Consider the following 23,611-nt stretch of genomic DNA (forward strand, 5'->3'; position numbering starts at 1 on the left):
ATAAGGATGTTTTCATTTCTTTTACAAATAAAAAGTTGAAAAGGGTGGCATGCATTTTGTGTTTAGTCCCCTGAGTTAATAATTTGCACAACCACCATTCCCTGTAGGTACCACCTTCAGACTTTGGGGGTTTGTCTCAAACAGTTTTACACATATAGAGACTGAATTTCCCCATCCCAATCATGTATGCTGAAATTTGTGATTGTGACATGAGAAATTTTGAGAAAGGCCAAAGGTGTTTAATATTTTGCAAGGCATGTATGTCATGTGGTCACCTTGCAAGAAATCATCGCTATCATGTTTTTTTCTGTCCAACACTGTGGCATGCAAAAATTGGGCCAAGGAGTGTCCAAACATTTGCACTGTCTGTTTTTACAATTCCATTGTCATATCACCATTTACACTACCTAAGCAGAAAGTATTTTATCTCCAATTGGATTTTGTTTTGCCATCTCATAAATGAATGAGGGAAAATGTTGCAGGAGATTGATAAGCAGATTGGTACATCGTCTGCAATAAAACGAGCGCTGTACCAGTCTATCATGGTCAAGAGAGAGCAGAACCACAAGGCAACGCTCTTGTTTCACTGACCTATCTACGTTCCTATCTTCATCTACGGTCACAAGCTTAGGTAGTGATCAAAGGAATGAAATTGAGAATACAAGCAGCCAAAATTAGTTTCAATTACAGGGTGTCTGCGCTCTCCCTGAGAGGTAGGGTGAAAAGCTCAGTCATCCGAGAGGGAATTAGAGAAGAGCTGCTGCTCCTCCACCCTTAGATGAGAAGCAGCAGTTTCTCCTCTTCACCTCAACTGCCCAAGCCAGTTGAGGTGGCTCGGGTATTTGGTTAGGATGCCTCATGGAGCATCCCCTGGTGAGGTGCTGCGGGCGCGTCCCACCAACAGGAGACCCAGAGGAAAACCCAGGACATGCTGGAGAGACTATGTTTTCCAGCTGGCCTGGGAACACCTTGGGATTCCCCTGGAGGAGTTGGCCCAGGTGGCTGGGGTCTGGGCTTCCCTGCTTAGTCGGTGACCGATGGATGGATGGATGGATCGATGGATGGATGGATGGATGGATGTTTTATTCTGAACTCTCATTACCCCCATTGATCATCAGAACATCTGGATGTTAATAACCAATCTTTCATAAAATAAAGAGCTTTAAATTTAGTTTGTGGAGACCCTGTAATGCAGTTTCTCCTCAAAGTTTACCTTATAACATTTACATTGGTTTTTTTTTTATTTTCATTTAAATCACCCTCACCCATCTTTCTTTTCATCATGTCTATTCCAGGAGTTTCCAGAGAACCCAACCAGCCCTGGTGTCACGCCTAATCATGCCCCCAGGTAGCACACCCCATTAATAACAGATGCTCCCTCCCATGCTGTCCCTCTCTTTCCTTCATACCTGAGATTCATGCCATGCATCAGTGGTTATAAAATAATTATTTGGCAGTCAAAAAGAGAGGGATGATTAACCAGCTCTGGTGAGCATTTTGATATCTTTTCCTTCGCCAGGACAGGTCAGTCATTCAGTCATGAAGAGTGTGTGTGTTTTTAGGCTCACAAAGAGAGACAGAGTTGGTTGGATTCTCCAAGTGCCTCTAAAATTTACTCTCTGCACAGTACAAAACCTGCTCCATCTACTGAGTAATGATGCTTTCCCCATATAAGTTAAAGTACAGCACTCGCGTGAAAATAAAACACATATTTACTCAGTTGTACAAAACATTGGGTCACTTGAGATCCATTTGTCTCCCTGCAGTGCAGAGGTCCATTCAGCTGTAATGCATTTCAGGCTTGTGCCAGATAACACCACTATATCATCACATTGTGACGTTATCACAGGCCTGCATGCAATGAGTTTGCCTGACTTACACATGGGTGGTTGCTGGAATAATATTTTTCAGAGTAATAGACAACATCAACAACTTAAAACCTTTGAGTCATTCAAAAAGGGATCTATTATACAGATTAACTGGACACAAAGTGATATATTGCAAGTGTATGTTTCTCTTATTTGTGATGATTACAGTTCACAGCTAATAAAAACCTGGAATCCTGTATTTTCTTTGTAGATTATTAGAATTTTAATTAAGATCAATAAAAAGGACATTTAATCCTGAAATGTTATGACATGATTATGACATGTTATATCTTTCAGAATTACAATCGTCTCCTGACAAATGTCCAGATGGTCATTGACACACCACTCTAAGGATAAACTACAAATTTCATATTGTGAAGCAATATGAAATTTGCTTCACAAGGCATGATCTGCAGCTTTAGTCGGTGTAGTCATAGCAACCGCATGTAAATGCATCCAGAACATGGCCTACAGCTGTGTTTTGCTATTCCTGAACTAGAGAACATCAGAAGTGTCTTGTTTGGGCTCAGGGTAAGAAAAAGTGAACTCTGGATCAGTGGTCCAGACACCATTTCAGTTAAAAGTAAATTTTGCATTTCATTTAGAAAAAATTGCAAATCAGTAAACTCACCTGATCTAAGCCCCATAAAACATTTATGGATTACTATCAAGATGAAGATTAGACACAACCAGAGCCAAGGCTGAATGTGAGATAAAGGCCATTATCAAAGCAACATGGACTTCCTTAAGATGTCAGCAGAGCTGCATGCTGATCACATTCAACACCAATGTGGTAATTAATGAAAATAGGTCCACGGACAAGTCTTAAGCACATTTATTGTACAAGTACATGGACATACTTTTCAGTAGATGTTCAAGAATTTAATTTTTTTAATTATTTTTTTATCTGGTCTTATGAAATATTGAGATAAAATGTTTTCATTAGCTATAAATCATAATCAACTAAATTATTAGAATTAAGTGCTAAAAATATATTATTCTGTGTGATGAATATGTATAATAGATGATTTTCATTTTTTAAATTATTGAAATGAATGTTTTTTAAATGTTTTTGTCGAGAGGACTTGTATCTGCATTTATCTAATGAATTTGTTCTTCTGCACTCATAGGGAAATGCAGACATACAGTATGTTGTTGTGTCAAATTCCTAAATCTTTAGAATTGTACTTTTATTCGTTTTTAATTGTGCAAAAACACAACTAAAAATATGTTGTTTTCTTTCTCCTCTCCCTGCTTTTGTTCATTTCATCCCACCACCACCCCTTTACATATGTAACGTCTCCAAATCTGAATTCATTACTTTATCTTTCTCTACATATGTTTATGTCATTTATCATCTTCAATGAAATATCCTGCCCTTGCCTGTCTCAATGATAATCATCTGGCATTTGTTTTCTGGTTTTGATTCATTTCCTCTCACCACATTTGATTTTTTGTTGTTGTTCTTTTTGTTTCTTACGTCCAACTTTCACTTCGATTTTATCTGTTTATCGACTTATTGGTTTCCTCCTTCTTCGCCATCTCTTCCTCCCTTAACCCGGTTGAACTCATCTTCCCTGCTTCCCCTTCCCCACTCTGTTTGTTGTTTTTTTTTTCCTGCAGAGCACATGTGACACCCTCCGGAGTCACTCGGACAGTCTCGGATTCACGCCGAACATGTTACCTCGTCACCCGACTTTAGGCAACTTTGAGGAATTTGCTTGTTGATGACGCAACGCAGGGGCTGGGGCACATTTCGAGACTTGACGGCAAACTGTGAAATAATTTGTGCATTCAACAGATAAGCATTAAGTGTATGCTCAAAAGCAGTATGACAGAAATAGAATATCATCATCAACACACACAAAAAGAGACCACTTCCAAAACAGAACTCAGGTTTAACACCCATGTGAAGGGCATCAATGTTCATTTTATCCATGTTTCATTTTGTACCTTTAGTTTTGTTGAACTGTCACTTTAAATCAAACAATCCGCACAGACAAATCTGTCTAAAAATGGGTCTACTATCTATGTTGAGTTTTGTAACAGCATTATGCCAGTTTTGCTGTGTATTAATCAATTGAGAAAACAACAAATATAGGGACTGGTATGTGCAAAAGTGTTCATTGTTTTCAGTACTGTATCTCCCACCACGTAAACCAGTGCTGTATTCAATAACCATATACTTTTAAGAGGTAATTGTTGGTTGAAAGAGCTTCTAAGACCTGAATGAGAATACATGACTAATGTTGCCTTTTGCTACATTGAGACTATGAAATGTCTCTAATTAGACAACTGTGCTTACTTGACTTTGAAAAAGAGCAGGAACTTCAATATTTGTACATTTGCTAAAGCAGTATGTGTTATTTTACAGTTACGGTACTATGTGACATATTGAACCGAAATTTGATTCATTTTCAGTTATTTTTGGTGGTGAAAAAGACATTTGATTGTAACTTTAGCTTATATTAAATTTGTTTTGGATCTTTTATTTATTTTTATTTACATTTTTTTTTGTGCTTTTTGTCCCATTTTGGTTTTTATTTAATTCTCCCTCCCATTTAAATGGATGCTACCCAATTATCAGTTCAAATAACATGTATATGATAATATGTTTAGTCACTTAATAGACAGAATCTTAAAAGCACATATCTGTAATTTAATTCATCATAGTCAACAAGGACATTTCAGCAATGCAAAAGGCCATTTCTTTCACAGTCTTCGTGTCTAATACCTAAAATATTCTTTGTCTGACTCACACACCAGATTTTTCATTTGACAAACTAATTTACTCCTTTTCAGATGTTTCCTCTGAAACAGAAGTCCTACCAGAACACATGGCCTAATCAAGTTATGTTTCATATTTGAATTGTGAATTCTAAAATTGTTCTGACACTAAGTAACATGTGGTTCTAATATTTACATATATTGCATTGGTACTTGGATCAAATGATCTTTGATTGTTTTGTTTTTTTCCTTTTTCATATGAACATCTTGGACTGAACTTTCTATGTTCTACACAGTCTTTGATGGTCCTCAAATGTTCAAATAATATTTTGCTGAACTGATTTGAAAATTAGGTCAGGATAACCTGCTGTAGCAGCATTCGGCATGCAGATGTGAGCAAATCTTCATCAGTACAGACAATTTGGAAAGTATAGCACTAGAAAAAAATGCTAATATTGAATCATCGCAATGATGTTTGTGTAGCATTTACATAAATTTTGTAGCAGTACAGAATATGTGCCAAATATATTGGTTCTCTGAATTGTGACAGTCATGCAAGAAAAATATGACATTACTAAAAAAGGCTTTGGCTGCCTGGTTTGGCTAGAGATCAAGTTACTATTTCTGCAGTGCCAGACAGGTAAAAATGTGCTTCTGCAACTTTTGTTTTCTCAAAGTCACATATTGTCATGCACCAGTGAAACATAATGCTGATATGCAATATTGTGATGAAGGGTTTTAAATAGGCCTGTACATTTGAAATGTTCTTCTTGACTTGAAAGAATTGGACAATGGATATTTGCGGTAGGTATCCAGTTTAGCTACTAAATGTGAAATTTGACAGAAATGTTAAAATATATTAAATTATTTTAAATCTTTGAAACATTTTTTTTTCCATATAAACTCATTTGTGAGGATCTAGATGTAAGAAAAACAATCTAGATTAGTTATTGTAAGACATTTTGTACAAACAACATTAAAAAAACAATTAAAAATGTCTCTTTCAAATTATATGTTTGAAAGCTTTAAGACTATTTGGAACATAGGAGAGGTTTGATTATAAGTTACAGTAGCCTGCTATAATTTCTAGGGTGGGTTTCCTTTCTTCACTATAAACGAGAAGTTCTGATCACAGATAAATGTAAATCAGTCCAACAAATACAAAGTTAAATATTGGCACTAAAATTCAGAACAAGAGTAAGATAGGATTTGAAGTTGAATGAAAATACTTTGACAAAACACATAGGAAGTTGTTGAACACATTATTATAAATGTCTACTTTCAAGTTTTATCACTAATTTGTAATGCCTTGCACAATTTATTAATATTTACATTTGATAGCTTTAAAACTTAATTGTATTTTTTTGGGATTATATGTGATAGACCAGCACAATGTTCATATTTTGAGGTGAAAAGGCAAAATATTTTTCGACATTTGGGTGCTGTAACATCATAGACACAATATCAGATGAAGAATATGGTATAAAGAATATAAGGTGAAAAAATTGAAAGAGCTTAAAACAGGATAATCCTAAAGAAAACGTAAAGATGAATATTTACCCAAACACCCTATGAAGTCTGATTTTCAGTTGTTCTACATAGAAGAATAGGAAGACATTTTTAATGAGGGACATAGTTGGTGGTGAGACAGACCCCTAAAGACCTGCAGCTGTAGTTGCAGTATTGACTCAGGGTGGCTACATACAAATGCAAGTCACATTTTTCAGATTAAATCATTTTTGCATCTTTTACTTTCACCTAAAATCTAGGACTAATTTTGTCTATCATCTAAAATCACAACAAAGTTACCCCTACGTTTAAGACTCTAATGTAAAAATATGTGAAAAAGTGGGATAAAGCACTGTAATATTTTGGCTGTTGCCATCTGAAAAACTACCAAAACTAGCACTGTAATGGGGGAAAAAAATAAAATAGCAACAGTGACAACAAAAGTGACATCTTTCACTGTGAATGAACAAGAATGATGCCGGATGATACCACAACTGAATGCAAAAAAATAGTGAAAGGAAAATGTATTCTAAACTTTTATTTAACTGAAATTTGAAAACACAGGCTTCACACATATTTACAAATATGGGGTCTCAATGGGTTATGAAGAAACACGTAATTCTGGGAGGTAGAGCTGGGTCTCGCCTAGCCGTATCAACTGAAGTGAAAAAATGTTGATGATGTGATGAAATTTACATAGACCACTTTCATCTCTGGGGAAAAAAATGGGTAGTTTTCATAAATGCAACATTGATTTGACTTGAACAGAAACTGTTTGGCTCGCTGCTGCCCTTCTTATTTAATCTGTTCTTCCATCATAGTGTCTTAAAGGTATTCAGCAGCACAATCCCATGTGATAGTAATGTATACACTACTAAGAAGAGTTTAAAAAGACTGGTGACATTCCTAAACTTAATAAAAACTTGTAAATACCTGCAGTCAAATGCTAAAAAAAAGTCACAGATACTTATATAAAGCATTGCATATGAATATTCATAAACTGATAAATACACATAGATCTTATTCTTTGTTTATCCATTAATAGAATTTGGATTCTACATCTTTTTGGGGATTACACGCTGACTTATAAAATAATTTGCCTCAAAGCATCATAACCATGCTTCGCAGCACTACTCAGTTTGGTTGATTTATAAAGAGCTACACTGTACAAATTGACCACTGTATACAAACATTATTATCCCAGAAAATGTAATAAGTCACAAATAACAGTTTGTGATGTATAAATGATCTAGTATAATAAACTATATTTACCCATCCATGCTTAAGTACACAACTTTTCTTATCTTGGTGTCATGCTTCTTCCTCTGTTTCACTGTTATTTAAGTCCTTGTCTCTCAAATATCGGACCTGTCGTTACTGAGCAAAAAGTCTCAAACCCACCTTTCTCTTTCTTTCACGTGAAAGGTTTTATATGTAACAGTTTCATTTTATGGTGTTCAAACAGCTGTAGCTTTATTACTTTGTAGTTTGTGTATTAGATGACTGTTGATGTGAAGCACAAACCCTTGGAAATTAGCCATCGCTTCAAAGCCAACGATGGGATGTCTGTGATCCTGACAGCCTTGTGTGGCTCTAATTTAAAATGACACACACTGTTAAATATGATGTGCCCTTGGCTCTGACAACAGGAACAGGAAAGGAGCTACCTTTAAGGCAGACTTTTTAAGAGGTTTTACATTTTCAGGACAAAAAAAAAAGATAAATGGAGTTGCAATAAAAGCAATAAAGGTAGATGTGGTTATGAGAGTGGTGTAAAAAAAAAAGGAGAGGTACTTGAGCTACATGAATATAGGTAAATGTCATTAAATTGGAATATTGTTGGTGGATTTATTTCAGTAATTCCATCCAGAAAGGAAACATATTTTTAGCAGTTATTGATGTTATTGATATATATATATATATATATAATTCTGGTCCACAGTCATTAAAAATCCAGTATTAATTACATAAGTCCAATAAAAACATTTTTATGAAAATGCTATATCATTATCTACGCAATCAAAAAATATAATTGCTGGAAAAGCTAGTTATTCACAGAGTCCTGTATCTGAGCATTATATTGGAAAATTCAATGAAAGGAAAATCTTCGTGAGAAAAAGGTGCACAAGCAACAGGGTTAATAGGCTTGAGATTATAAAACAAATTGTTAGGACAGTGCTGATTCAGAGACAATGTCTAAAGCATCATACCCAGGCTTAAAAAGGGAATATTGCTCAATGGTCCAAAGTCTTCTTTTTAGTTTGAAGTATATTTTGCATTACTTTTAGCAATCAAGGTCCCACAGTCTGGAGGATATGGTACAGAATCCAAGTTGCCTGACATTCAATTTGAAGTTTTGATAGTCAGCAGTAATTTGATATGTCCTGTTCTAGTGTTGGTTCACTGCCTGTTTTCTAAGTTCAAAATCAGCACAGCCAACTATCCAGACATTTTATAGCACTTTATGACTCCCTGTGCTTAAAAACTATAAGGAGATGGTGATTTTATCTATCCTCTAGACTTGTCTCCATCCCACACTACTTTAATTACCAATACTAGTTTAGTGATCAGGATATTACTATACTCGATTCACCATCAATCTGGATTGCCCTGAGCCCCACCGAGAATAAAGATTACAGTAAAGAAGAGAAAGACAATCACCAAACTTAACCCAGCAGACAAGCTGAAGGTCAATATGAAAACAGTCTGCATTCCTTAACACGTCAGTAGAGCAACGCCGCCTCATAATGCATTGAAGCAGTAATACATGCAAAACAAGACCTGACCGAGTATAAAGTACAGTACATAGACATGCTCTTCAGTGGGCTAACATTTTTGTATTAAACATTTTTTATTGGTCTTATGTCCTAATTTTACAAAAATAACATTGTTCTGTATTTTTATTAGCTGAAAGTCATAATATTTAAAGTCACCAATGGTAAATGTTTAAATATATTACAGTGGTTATTAACTTTATATAATATGATATAGAATTACTGAAATTAATTTATCAATTACATTCTAAATTAATGACATTAAACAGTATTAAGCAGCAGGAGTGGATGTTAACAGAAATCTGCCAATTGTAACACAAAGGTATGAAGGTGACCATTGTATAAAATCCATTACCATTAAAAACATTTAACACAGAGGTGCCAATTCTTGTTACACTATGATGCTGCATTGCTCTGATGGATTTGGGTGGGAGTCAAGTTACTAGGAAAAAACAAAACAAAAAAAGAAAGAAACTGACTCAACTTTTCTGCATACTATGGAGATCCCACATGAGGGCTTTGTTGGAATGTCCCAGGTCTTTACCTCTAACCCCAACCCCTGCCTTATTACATGTAAAAGAACAGCAGAGTGTACCTGAGCTGGCAGAAATCATCAATGAACTTCATGAAGTTGATATTTACTGCATAGCTATAGTCAAAATACAAGTATTCTAAACAAACAACTATTTTATGCTAATATTTTACAGCAAATCACACATTTTCTCCTTGCATGATATCATTATGTATTCCTAATATATCAGATCTATCAATGTAATGATAGCTATGCTGTTCACTTTGTATTGTCCAAGGTGTATTTCTGGAGTCAGATGAATCAAAAAGGGTTTTCTCCACATCTTTATGAAACATATTTGACAATAATACACACAAACCTCTTAGCTATTTTAGCAAAGGTTGTTTAAATATATTGCAGCTTAAACTGAAGCTAAGGTGTGCCTTTAAGACGGATTCTTACAGGTGATATCATTTTATCCTACCTGACACACGCATCCACAAATATCTGGAGACCTGGAGTTGTTTCATCTGGCTCTACATGCACTATGTGTATTTTACTGTAGATATGTGATTTTAACTCTGTACATTAAATAGTTATTACACACTTGACTATGTGGTTGCCCATAAATTAAAATGTTTCCCCTTTTTAAAGAGGTTGACTGACGGATGGCATTTTATATCTGTTTTGACACATCGGGTATTCGACATGTAGAAGAAAAACAAATATGGATACACTATTTGTTGGGGAGGAGGGAACAAGAAATGTCTAATTTGTATATTTAAAATAAATTCCTGCACAAGTCTACTACTGAAAATGAGTTTGCAATTGGCAGTCTTAGCAGACCAGGTTTCTGCAAGTTAGAAAAACTGGACACGCAAGAGAGTTGTTAGCACAGACCTTCAAGAAGTTAAATTAAGATAGGTTAATCCCATATGAAAATTATAAATGATTAATTTATAATAAATCATTTATAATTAACCATTATAAATGATCAATTTATAATTTTCACATGTCTGAAATTTTTAATCTGCCTGTATGTAATTGGAAGGTTGCAAAAGAAAAACTTGCAAATAGACCAAAACTGTCAGCAGCTATTCAAGGATGTTGGAACATGATTAATGAAGAAAACAGGTTTCTTTTTAAATTGTCTCGATATAAACCTTTCAGAAAAGTTAAAGAAAAACATTTACATTGTTATGGTATCCTTTACAAAGCCAGAATATTCAGCCGTTCCCTCTCATATCTGAATCAAATATAGATTCAGTGCCATTTGGTAAACTATGAATGTCACTTTACAATATTCACAACTTTACAGGTTACATTGTTGTAGAAAACATAAAATCAAAGACTATTATTGTTAAAAGTATAAAAGTTTTGCAAGCACAAAAAGCTAAAACTGTTTAGATAGAATCAAAAATTTCTTATCTATGACATTTAAAATATATAGCACTTTATCTGTTATGTACACATAATTGATACCTGGACGAAATTATCTTTAAGGTTCCAAGAATCTTTAATATTTGTTGTACAATTATGGATAAATAAAAATTACAAAAACCGATGATGCTGAAGTTTGATTTAATTTGTAATTTCACATGTATTCATCTAAAATAAACCAGGTTGACAGCAGCTTTTTATCCTGCTAGGTTTTAAAATATTGAATAACTGAGGAGTGAATGATTTCTCACAGAAAAGAAAAGGTGCATCCTTTTTTACTTAGCTAAATATGGATTCTTAATGGCTTTAACATAAAGTCACAATGTTTGTCCAAAATTCTAATAATGATTACAAATACTGAAGCCAAAGTGCAAAACCCATCCTTCATTTAAATAAAGCTTCTTATTGCTGCTGTAATCCACAAAACAAAGAAGCAATAAAAGAAGTTGGTTTTGTTTTTTTCTTTATAATTTAAGTCAAAAGCACGCATCCTTCAAACATTTTAAATGCTTAAAATGTTACTAAAATCCAACATATCTACGCAATTACTGAGAATACAATTCTGTACCAACTAAAAGTTTTGCTACATTTTTAAGTAAAAGAAAACAGACATTCCATGTTTAATAAATACATGCACCCATTAACTATTTTACATAAATCCAATGAAGGAAAAATATTTTCCCCAGTGAGACAGTTGCCTTAGATGCCACTCAATCTGTTGGCTTTTAATAGCAAAAGCATCACTGTAATCATCTGGAGTGGAATAAAATAGTTAACTGTTAATACGGCAATTACTACACAGAAAAAGCTCACGATGCAAAACAACAGTTTACAGAATTAGATGTGTTGTTTTCTCTTTAAACTAGTAGAAAACCATAAAAAAGCATTGCAGAGATAAACTGTGTCAAAATAGTACATGTTCCACAAATGGCCATCCTGTAAATATTGGTCTACTTAGTAACAGCTGTATTATTCGGAATGTCCGTGTTTAACGTGTAATAATCTTCAAAACTATTGTGACACAGTGCACAAATATAAATACAAAGATGGAAATAAAAAGCCTGAGAATAAAAACTTATAATAAAAGTTGCTTTTCATACTAATCTACAATGGTCTGGGAACAAACACTTCTGAATCAGCAATTAAAGTATAAGAAACAGTAAAAGTGTGAAGTCCTCAGAGTAAAAATAGCCTGCGGTCTTTTCATCCTTCTTTGTGTTATTTCTCGGAAAATTGTTTATTTGGTAGCAGTGACAGCTGGGGAAAATAACATCTGCAGCTAGTTTAACCTCAAGAGAAAAGAACAAGTTTATACTCAGAAAAATTTAATGAAATTCTACAATTTACTGTAGCAGTTCTGAGAAGGAAGGTTGCTGCTTCCCTGTGATAAGTACTTAATGAAATCCTTACTTCCTGGAAGTCTGATTAAAAAAAAGTAAAACTGTCAAAAGGGGGAAGCATTTGCACAGGTCTATAGAGTTTCTAAACTCCTGATAAATTATTGTAACACTATGGTGGACCGCATTAGCTACCCAGGGGGTCAGCATATTAGCAACAGCAAAGTTTAACAGGGAGAAAATAAAGTATTCAAATCAATAAATAACTGCACCAAAATACCTTAAAGACCACTGAGATATAAATCGAATGAACACTGATAACAGGATTTTAACAAAAAAAAAGTTGGCTTTTAATGTGGATATTAGTCACATGTGGCACCTGCCTATATGATAAGGCAGGTGGTTCCATTAGTGCTTTGGCTGATTGGTGCATGAATATTGATAAGCCCCTCCAGGCAGACCTATTAAAATAGGAGAATTCAGAATCTGTCAAAAGATTGTAGGCAGATAACTCTCTTAGGTTCTTTACTTAGTGTAAATATGGACCAGTTGGTCACTAGGGCTGAAGCTAACAGCTAGTCTACAAAGGAGGCCAAACCCAAAGCGGACTTTTAAAGCAGTTACAATCTCAAAAACATTACAGTGGCTTATTCGAACTATTTACACAAAGTATACGTCAGTGATTTAACAGAAGATGGAAACGGGAGAGGCAAAGCACTTCCTGTATAAAACTCATACTAAAAGCAAAAATACTAAGATTTTTTCCACAGCTGGAAATGGGCCTGTTCTCCAGAAGATTAATGGATGGACACTTTATTTGTCCTATATAACCATTCATCATGACTGTTTAGATCACCTCATGCAGATGTGACATGTTTTAAAGTTAAATAGTGCTCACATAAATTGTGTTGCTTTTGATATTGAAGTTTTAAACTATACGGATCCACTTTATTCTGGGGTCCTCTGAGCTAGCTGCTAGCGTCAGCAACCAGGGATAAAAAAATCTGAATTTAAACCAAATGGACACAAGAAAGGTATGCACTGCAGGTAAGATATTTACTCATACGCTTTACCACTTTACAGGACCACATATGTATTAACCTTCCCTTTAAGCCAGGCCTGCACCCTAATGGACATTAGCATCAGTAGAGAGGGTTGGAGGGACTGGAATGGAAATGTAAAGTGGGGACAGTGCATGAAGCATAGAAATCTAATCAACAAGGCTGCTGTCATGCTGCTGATTGATGCAAGATAAGCTGCTTGTATGTAAGCACACACTGATGCTTCCCTGAGCTGCCTCTAAATTACCAAAGTGGAACAGCAACAGCTTCGCAAGAACACCAATAAGGCATAAACAAAGTCCGAAATAATTTATATATAGTGCTACACAGTTTTGTTCACAAGTTTATATATACTCATCATGGGCAATAATCAAACTTAATAACAGAAACTACTTGAACAGCATTGTTACAGTCCAGATAGAAAATGATAGGTATTTTCCTTTCGAACCTACAGAAAACTTTGACCTCAATAGGAAGGAGTGTGTGTGCGTGGGGTGGGGAGGGGGGTGGAATCTAAGAACATGGTCAAGCGGAATAATGCTGGAGACCTTTCTCTATTTTTCAATTCCACCTCAACCCAACAGCAAGCTGGTTAAAACTGTTCCAACAGGACAGCAATTCAAACAAACATCAAAACTGAATTTGGCTTGGATAAAGCTGACTTAAAAAGGCCTGACCTAAACTACGCAATTATACTGAAAAGCTCAGTGTGTGCCAGGAGACCAAGCAACTTAAACTAACAACATTCTGCCACGATGAGTGATCAAATACGCAAGAAACTTCGTCAGGAAAACGGAAATACAGTGGTCCTGTATTTACCACTGTAATTTACTACAGGACTATAGGATTTGAACCTATAAGTTTTTTTATTCTGTTATAAGATATTAATCTTATTAATTTTATTTCTTGAATTTTTTATTTCGGGAATTTTTTTTCACTTCTACCCTTGATTTTGTAGAAAAAAATTTACTGAAGCTGTATATCGCATAAACAATCCATCCTAAAAAACAGCAGTTTAAATAATTTATTAACAGCCTCAAATTAATATATTACAGATGATAAGCGTATAGAAACCCCTGACTGGAACTGTATACATATCAATCATAAAAGTTCCTAAACAAACAAGTTGTTCAAAGCTGACTTACTTTCAGTCGTACTTCCACACCTGCAAATATAAATATATCAAGTATGGGGACTACCAACACTTGCACTGGTCTCTACAGGTGTTAAGACTTGTACAAGCAAAAAAGAACTACTGAAACACAATCCATCAGGAATAGAAACTACATCTCAACAAAGGCGTGTGAGTGACTGATGCACTAAGTACAAGCACTTTGGCAGGCATCTGACATTAACTCACCAAATTATCTGACCATAGATTACAAGGGAACACTAAAGAAAATCGATAGAAAACAGTTTGTTGCTTTGAGAATTTAACTTAAATAGGCAAAAAAGAAAACGTATGACTATAAAATGTATTAAATGTAACCCCGCCCTCATTGGTGCTAATTAACTTGGAGTGATGTTTGAACCAAATTAAAACAGGCTTTTAACTTAAAAGACCCTAAAGCTTAGCGGAGCCACTGGGGCTTTGTTCCACACAGAGGCACAACAGAATGAACTGCATGGGAGTGTCAGAATCCCAGTGAGGGATTTGCCTTGTTGAGAATCGCTCCTAATGACCAAACAGAGTGAAGGATGATTGATTCTTGCGGCTGTGGCTCGGTGACAGGCAATTTAGCATTTTAGGGCGGGCAAAAATCTGCGAAGTAGGGGTGCTGCAAGGCCTCTTCAGCTGAAATCCTCTGAACGGGATTACACTTCAACAGGTTCTGGATCGGGTGAAACAAAACATTTTTAATGAGTGAAAAACAACAACACTGATTCATGTGAGCAAAAATGTAAATCAGCAACAACTTTGCATAAGTTTGCTGCTGTAACTGAACACGTAGCACAATTAATACAAAGCGACATCTTCAAACTGCCTTAGCAGATTGTTGCTGCAGAACAAGACAAAACAACTAAAATGTTTGAAGTACCTGCAGTAGATCCCTTCCTGTGCTACTTAGTTTAGGAACCACATTCACAAGGGAGGTGGTAGCTGGATACATGGGATATGGCTGGAGAAAAGCAAAATATATATATATATATCAGAAGTCTGGAAGTATACAGGTGTGATGCATACAGCTATAGTTCATGCCTTATGAACTTCCCCAAAGCTCCTGAGTAGGCTTTGCTTCTTTACCCTCTCAAGCCTTTGATTATAGCCGTTACTTGCGTCTCTTACTATTACACTTTTTCCCCTTCATTTAACTTTCCATTAACATACTTGAATATAACAGCCAGGTTCTTTACAATTGTTCTTTTGTCGACCCACCTTTTATGTCAATGACAGTCTGCTAGGCATCTGTCAATTCAGCAGTGTTTCTTATGATTATGTAGAACATAAGATAATATTCTTGTAGTTAAAATGATTTTGTATTAGTTTGTATTAAATTTTTTGGTGTCATTATTGACAGTTTGACAATAATAAATGTACCTTATAATCAGGAAGTTTTGTCATTGTTGGCCACTGTTCCTCAGTAGGTGTGCCCAACAATGTACAAAGCGGTTAAAGAAAATGTTTAAAACAAAGTGTGACATCAAATTATTGACAATGTTCACTTCTTCTTGCCAACACTGAAGTAACTTAAAAAAGAAAGGATATCTGAAGATTCTTTTCAACTGGTCATCCACATCATTGCCAGGGAATAACGGCCTTCCAGCATTAGCCAGCTCTAAAACAAGAGAAAAAGTTCAAAACAAACTGATTTAGTACAAAATAAAATGCACCACAGAAAATTGTTTTGGTCACTGGATACTTAATAGAAGCTTAAATTGTTTTCCTCCTGATAGAGAATTTTAAACACTCAATTTTTTACGTATTTACCACAATGTGTACCCCCAGTGTTTTCAATCAAATATAATCATCATCTATTAATAATTCATCCAAGTCCACACAACCTTATGACATCCAAATGGGAGTAAGCAGTGCCCCCAACTGGTAAACTGATCACCTTGAACAGCATAGACTCACATTTTTCACTTCCTAATGAGTCTTTGCTCTGCTGTTTCTTATTGATCTTTGTCTATCAAAGCCTTGTTCTCCTTAAATTACTGCAGTGAAGCATGCCAAACGCAGACAGCAGCTATAAGGACGAACACATCGAGATGTCATTTGTTTGACGCAACTGTGTATCTGAAAATCTCAGGATTTTTCTTCCAGTTATTTTTGAACATTGTCACAAAAGTAGAAAATTGTTTTGTTGTATAGCAATGAGACAAATGGTAGAGAGCACCAGCTTACCTCTGATCATATGCAGTGGTCACATAATACTTTTAGACTTCTTAACAGTGCTATTCTCACTGCCATAACTGTAATGCATTAAAAATCACTACAGTAGTAAAATAATGACACAAGGCTCCTTTACACAACTTGCTGACATTTTTCCAGAGTGATAAAAATCAGATTTTTTATTATGGATTACACAAATCAGTCTCCAAAACCCTCCTACATCAGAAAATGCAATTTCTGACCATATTTTATTGTGTGATTATTCTTCAGTAGGTAGAAAGGATCTTTTTTCAACAGATGAGAAACGGTGCAACTCTGTCTGCTATTCAAAGGATTTGTTGTTACAGAGTTACAAAAATGTAATACTGAATAAACTTTGGGGTATTTGGAGCACACATTTAAAAAAATGTTCACAGGAGAAACACAAACAAATCTGAACCACCATAGCAAAAAAACTAACATTTCTGTGACAAGGCCTTTATCAGGCAAAGATATTTTAATCCACTTTCAATTGATGATGGCTAAGAGACTGAAATATCTAAACGATATTTGGATATTAAATTTTAAGTAAACATTTAGAATAATATGCTTTATTATCCATCTGTTTTACTATCAAATGAAGAATTTCAGTACAGCAATTATCTTTTCCCAGTTCTCAAATATAAACACCTTTGCATTTACTCTTTCCACTTAATGTACAGCACTTCATAAATAAACCAAGCCTGACTTTCTCTTACGCATGGCTATTTAAGCTTTTATGAGCATCATGAGACAGAGCCCTGATTGCAATAATTAATTCCTGCAATTAAATGAGCTCTGTGCTTATGCGAATGAATCATGCATTTTTAATCCTGCCACTGTGTTTTATTTTTTTCTCACAAGAATAAACCGAAAGAGGCAATCATATTATAACTCAATCTTTTTAATGGCAAAAATGACAACAAAAAAAAGAAAACAAACCTGCAAATATGCAGCCAGCTGACCACATGTCAATAGAGGTAGAATAAAGTTTAGCACCAAACAACACATCTGGAGGTCGGTACCACAACGTCACAACCTGCAGAGAAACCGAACCACAATGTAAGGATTAACAAATAGTCAACAGCTATTGCAATAAAAGTGCAATAAAAGACTGAACTGCTTGTTTTTTTAAGATTAAAGTTAATTTTGTTCCTTTTGTACCTTTTAGTTAAGAGACTAACATAAAACCCAACTGAAAAACTGAAGAAAAGGTACAAAAAAAGTTTAAAGGATAAACAATAACAGTCAAAAATATAGAATTAAAACAAGACAGCAACATTGATTCTGGAGAAAAAAAAGAACCCAGCAGCTGACAGGTAAGGATAAATGGGACAAAAGGCAAGGAGCACAGCTTCTTTTTCTGTAGCTAAGCAGCAGTGTGTAACACCTTAAAATGATCATTGCCTGAGTTTTATCGCTGTTCCAGAATCAGAGCAATTCATCCAGCATACTTTCCTTAAAATCAGACAATCAGTTTCAAGATGAACAAAAAAAAAAAAAAAAAAAAATCGATTCTTGACAAAAAATGGCCCCATTTGAAGGGTCATTTGTTATTTGCATTGATTAATATGTCACAGAGTTCCTGTGCTGATAAACTAATGGCCATAAGAAATGCCATAAAGAAAATGACTGAAATGACATAATGAGGTTGAACAGAGCAGCTTCAAAGCAGTTGCTATAATTGACATTTTTTTTCCTCATCAGAAACACTTTGTCCAGCTGTTCCAGGAATATTATTCAATGAAACTGAGCTGCAAAGCATCAGTTAACCCCATCGTGAAGCGATACAGTAGGTCTGCCATAGAAAGGAGTAAATTATATTGGAAATGGAAGTTTTACTTCAGTTGGCACGGGTTTAATTAATCTTCACAAGTACCCAGACTTTAACCCTTTCTTTGCATACGAAATGGAGTATGATCTAGATAATGACATCAGATTTAGAAAGAATAGTTTAGAGATAGACTCTAAACCCATAAGCTATTTCAAAAGTGAAAGTCCCTTGTGAGTTTCTGGAGTGGATTGATCTGAGTTCTTGTGAATGACATGTTTATAGGGATTTCTGATTATAAAAACACCACCAAATTTTGGGACACAGATGATTACTTAGGCAAACAACATAAAGCAGCAGAATAATAGTGAAATATTATTAAGATAAATATAAATAATGAGTAAAAATATCTTTCTGCACTTATTTTATAAAAAATCTCCTTTTCCTAAATCTTCAAAGGTCTTGGCATATAACAATAACCATAAAGCATAACCATCAACTTTTTTTCAAGAATTACATTGAACATTCACATTTCTTATAGCAATTTCTGACTAAGTTGTTTCCTCTTAGAACCCCAGAGAGAGTGAAGTCAATGTGTTCATGTACAAAATAATCTCTAGAAATGCTCTGATTTCAAACTCTCTGTGCTTTAAGCTCAATTCCCCTATGGATTTTTAGTTTTTTCCATTTTCACATCAGCTGTGTCACCAAGTCCATTTTGCTCACCCCTTACGTCACTCAAACAAAACCAGTGAGTCTACTTAACTTTGTCAGCACTATCCAATGCCTTGGAAAACAATTAATAAATCATAATTTGTCATATTAAAAACAACAACGAGTAGTAATAGAGAGTTTTGTGTGAAAGATAGGCAAATATAAAACACCTAATAACTGAAGCAGATAAAGAAAATACATGGTTTTCAGTAAAAAAAAAAAACAATGAGAAAACTGAGGCATTAAGATGCAAAACTTAGTCCTTTTTAATCTGATACCCATAAATAAAACCCAGTTCAACCAATTGTCTTTAAAAGTCACATATAAATAAATAGATTCCATTTGTGGTCCTGTGAAGGCCTATTCTGACTTTTTTAGTACATTGGTGAACAGTTTCATGAAAACACCAGGCAAATTCAAATCCAAGCAATAACGCAACTTACTAATTACATGTTTCCGTTACCGCTGAAACACATCACCTCCAACTTTAACTCACACGTGGCTCTCCAAGACAGTGCACAGTGGTTTTCTCTGAGTGGCAGATGTCTGTCTAATCATCGGTAAAAGAATCCCGCTGCATAAATCATAAGAAATCCAATGGCGACATGTAAATTCAGCAGCGCTTCGCTTTCACAGACGATGGGGACTACGTCTAATTTTTATCGTCAATTAGAAAAGAAGCTCAAAGAAAGGTAAGCTATGTGTATGTAATTTTAGCAAAGTTAGCTGTGCAGGGACAAATTGTATTTGCTATGAAAAAACGTTGTCACTCACTGTGCTGAATTATTATGCTCAGGTGATGACTGACGAGTTGCATATATGCGACAACGCTGTGACCAAAGTCAGCAATATAGTGATGTGACATTCACGAACGATCCAATTCTTCTGGATGGCTCTTTACTAAGAAGATATGCCTGGAGCCTCACTGAGAGCCATTCTTTGTTCTTGTAATGCAGTAGCTATTATTATTCTATTTAATTATATACACTGATATTTATTTAATTAGCAAATAAATAAAACACAAGAACAGAAGAGCCCGCAGAGCATGCTCATTGCTCTTTGATTATTTTCTTCACCTGTCATAGTGGCAGACATTCTAGCACTGTGCTGCCTGGCTACATACAGCAAGAGAGAGTGAGAATAGTCATGGTGCACGCTTTGTGCTTGACTACTTCTTGCAAAGTAAATTTACACAACACAAACTGTAGTTAAAACTTTTAAATCAGCCAGGAAGCTGATCTCCGATCTCTGACTTAGTTTCCTTTACACTGCCCACAGCAGCCTAGAATTCTGCTCTTTAGCCTTATTTTTTCTACTGGAAACAGAGTACCTGCAATATTAATTATGCATAACTTACCTCTGCTGAGTAACATCTCACAGGAATGCCAAAAGCTCGAGCTAACCCAAAGTCAGCAAGCTTCAATTCCCCATTCTACAGATGAAAAAACAGAGGTGGGTATTTTATTATAATTTTCAGAATGGTCCTTACAGTCCTACATACCAACAGATTTAGTCGTGTCTTTCTAGTTACTAAATAAGTATCTCCTAAAAAAGGTCACTAAGAGAGTAATACACATCTAACAGTCGCACTGCAATACTTCTGGTTTTAACATTTTCAAAGCAGCAAGTAGACTGGCCCATACTGGAGCCAATGTTTACCATAAGCCATGTCAAAGTCCAAAACTCACTCTGTTGATGAGAAGATTTTGTGGTTTCAGATCTCTATGAAGAACGTTTCGACTGTGACAGAAAGCGAGGCCTTTCAACAGTTGGTACATGAACGACTGCAGAGTAAAGACAGGAATATTCAGTTAGTTTTTACTTTTTAAAAGCTGTAACAAACATGATGATAAAAATGTCAAACATTAAGCTGCCTTTAAAAAAGAAGGACAAAAATGCTTAGCACATTTCAGCAACAGGTGCTTTACATTATAAAAACACAAAAACACAAAGTCATACAAAACGCAGTCAACAATTGAAGCATTACATTTTGTAAAGTTCCACTGTCACACATGAAAATGTTGATTGTTTCACTTATAATCCATAGTAAGAAAAAAATAATACAGTAGGGTTTTTATCAGATGCAGTGTCCTTATTTCTCACCTTCACGGTTTCAGGATCTAGATCCCCATTACAGCTGTCAAAATATTTCTTCAAATCCTGCAATGCATCACAAACATATGGTCTTTTAGCCATCAACCATAGTTACCAAATTCAAGGGTTTAGACTGGCTCAGTAACTCACCTGATCACAATATTCAAAAACCAATGTTAACTTCTTGTCACTGTGCAACACATCATGCAATCTAAAATAAAAAAAATACAATTAAGAGTGTTCAATGTTGCTGATTTCAGGTTAAAAAATGAGAGCTATTAACAGCTCACAAGTAAATCACACAAAGCATACAAGTATAGAGAAAAAAACAAGCAGCAGGCTTACCTGACAATGTTTTTATGCTTTAGTTCTTTCAGAAGACAGATTTCTCTTAAAGCAGAGCTTGGCACCCCCTGTAAGCAATATACATTGTGATTTAGCATTAGCATCTGCTGAACGCCCATCACCAAACAGTGCAACTGTCAACAATGTGTCCAAACCTCGTCGTCGTCGTCCAGCCTGACCCGCTTTAATGCCACGATTTCATGCGTTTCTCTGTTTTTAGCTTTGAAAACAGTTCCATACGTACCTACAGAATAAACAAGGCCCCATTAACCACAGATAGCACTCCACTGTCGATGAATTGCATAGCAACTCAAGCTAGCAACCTTCCTATCGCCAGCTGAATTCAACATCCTAAAATTAAATTGTAAACGAACCGATTTTAAATGTAGTTAAAAAATGGTAGAAACAGCACAGGATGAAATGTCCAGGGAGGGTCAGTAAACACGAGCATATATTTGACAGTCTAGTTTAAATGATAAAGTTCTATAAAACCATTGCTATGCTAGCATTAGCTGCGGCTAGCAGATGGTACCTTGTTTTTTAAGACAAAACTTACCCTCTCCAATTTTTTCAAGCTTTTCATATTTCTGCATATTTGGTCAGTGAAGCCAGCCTTGAACTAGCTTGCAAGCCAACGACCAACAAACCCCCCAAAATGGGGTAGACAAAATGAAACGGTATCTACTGACGCTAGCTAAATCTGGCTGCACTTGATGCTTGTAGTCGGATTGCAGACAGTAGCACAACTATCTTTGTTGCCATCTAGAGGTAGGCAGGGCGAACTGCAATGTGACAGCATGTTACTGGTTCTAGTGATTCCTACTTTTCACCATTGGCTTTAAAAATGGGACAATGCATACTTATTAATATTTAATACATGAGGTTATAGTTAAGGGGCTAAATTCCAGCTTTAAATTAGTAGGTCGATGATGCTAATACACAGAAAATACAAAAGAATTATGATGATTTTGCTTGGCTGAGATTAAACATCTTAGGGGTGTCAAACTCCAGTCCTCAAGGGCCAGTGTCCTGCAACTTTTAGATGTCCCTCTGCTGCACCACACCTGAATAGAATAATTAGGTCATTAGCAAGGCTCTGGAGAACTGATCTACACAAGGAGGAGGCAATTAAGCCATTTCATTCCAGCGTTTCGTACCTGTGGCACATCTAAAAACTGCAGGACACTGGCCCTTGAGCACTGGAGTTTGACACCTGATTAATGAAATATAATCTGAGTAAGCACAAAATAAGCAAAAGTTTTCAAACAATATTTAACAGATGAAAACAGCAACTCATCTAGCCTCAATCCATAGTAATTCAAGAGGAATTGTGAATTCAGCAATTATTCCAAATTGAGAAAAACAAGGAAAACTTGGAAAAACTATAACACTGTTTTTCTTCTCTATCATCCTCTATGATAGTTGAGTTATTTTCAAATTAGTTTGATAATTTCTAATGTGTTTTTTCTACCATATTCATTTTTATTTTTGCTGCAGCACTTGTATTACAATTATTTGTATAAAATAATGCCCTGTAAAAATAGTTTGATTCACTAACCAGAGCACTATTTGGTTCAGATTTAATAAAAAAATAGAGGAAAAAATAAACTGATGAAAGCTTTTTTTTGCTCACTTTATCTTTAGCTTGCCATATCTTTATATATATATTTCAGCAAATAAATTGCCATGTTTACATTCAAACATTTATTTATGCATGTGAAAGCAAACCTTGACCTCACTGCAGCAAATATTTCAGAAACTAAAAACTATTGACTGTATTAGGAAGAACTTTAGGTTGTTAAATTATCAACTTGGATCATCATTCTTTCTTAAATGTCTTAAAAAAAGATGTTTGTTAAATCTAGATATGTGCTAGTTTGTGTAACGTACCACCAATACCAACGTTACACAGTTTTAAAAATAGCTACATTTTTCCATGATGGCATTCTTATGGTTAAAATTCTTCTTGAGAAGAAGCTAAATAAAATGCCTGAGTGGCCATTTCTCAAATATATCAGAAGTTAGAATAGCGCCACCTTTCTTCAAGTGCACACTCCTGGTGCGCTCACTAAAAGAGAGATCTCACACATTATCTTTGCTTACAAGGC

General features: G+C 35.2%; 2 protein-coding genes across 7 annotated transcripts in view; one reads left to right on the forward strand and one right to left on the reverse strand.

Moving 5' to 3' along the window:
- LOC102234798 (acid-sensing ion channel 1C-like) overlaps window positions 1-10,000 on the forward strand; it is a 107,352-nt gene extending 97,352 nt beyond the window's left edge. For 5 of the 6 annotated variants that reach the window (XM_023334836.1, XM_023334835.1, XM_023334837.1 and 2 more), the window contains exons 10-11: window positions 1,296-1,348; window positions 3,492-10,000. In XM_023334836.1, coding sequence (XP_023190604.1) covers window positions 1,296-1,348; window positions 3,492-3,570 — 132 coding nt within the window. In that variant the 3' untranslated portion in view covers window positions 3,571-10,000. The remainder of the gene's footprint in view (window positions 1-1,295; window positions 1,349-3,491) is intronic. The other variant, XM_023334834.1, reaches the window with a different exon arrangement.
- A 953-nt stretch (window positions 10,001-10,953) lies between these two features.
- cdk5 (cyclin dependent kinase 5) lies at window positions 10,954-22,233 on the reverse strand. The gene is made up of 12 exons (XM_005807572.2): window positions 22,060-22,233; window positions 21,659-21,747; window positions 21,504-21,571; window positions 21,309-21,369; window positions 21,168-21,224; window positions 20,753-20,848; window positions 20,422-20,496; window positions 17,522-17,618; window positions 15,935-16,004; window positions 15,767-15,827; window positions 15,267-15,347; window positions 10,954-15,059 (listed from the first exon to the last, which is right to left on the reverse strand). Exons 1-12 carry the CDS (start codon window positions 22,094-22,096, stop codon window positions 14,973-14,975), a joined length of 879 nt encoding a protein of 292 aa, XP_005807629.1. The 5' UTR covers window positions 22,097-22,233; the 3' UTR covers window positions 10,954-14,972.
- Between the last annotated feature and the right edge of the window lie 1,378 nt (window positions 22,234-23,611).

Source organism: Xiphophorus maculatus, chromosome 6 (genome assembly GCF_002775205.1).
Source record: "Xiphophorus maculatus strain JP 163 A chromosome 6, X_maculatus-5.0-male, whole genome shotgun sequence".
NCBI classification, from domain to species: domain Eukaryota; kingdom Metazoa; phylum Chordata; class Actinopteri; order Cyprinodontiformes; family Poeciliidae; genus Xiphophorus; species Xiphophorus maculatus.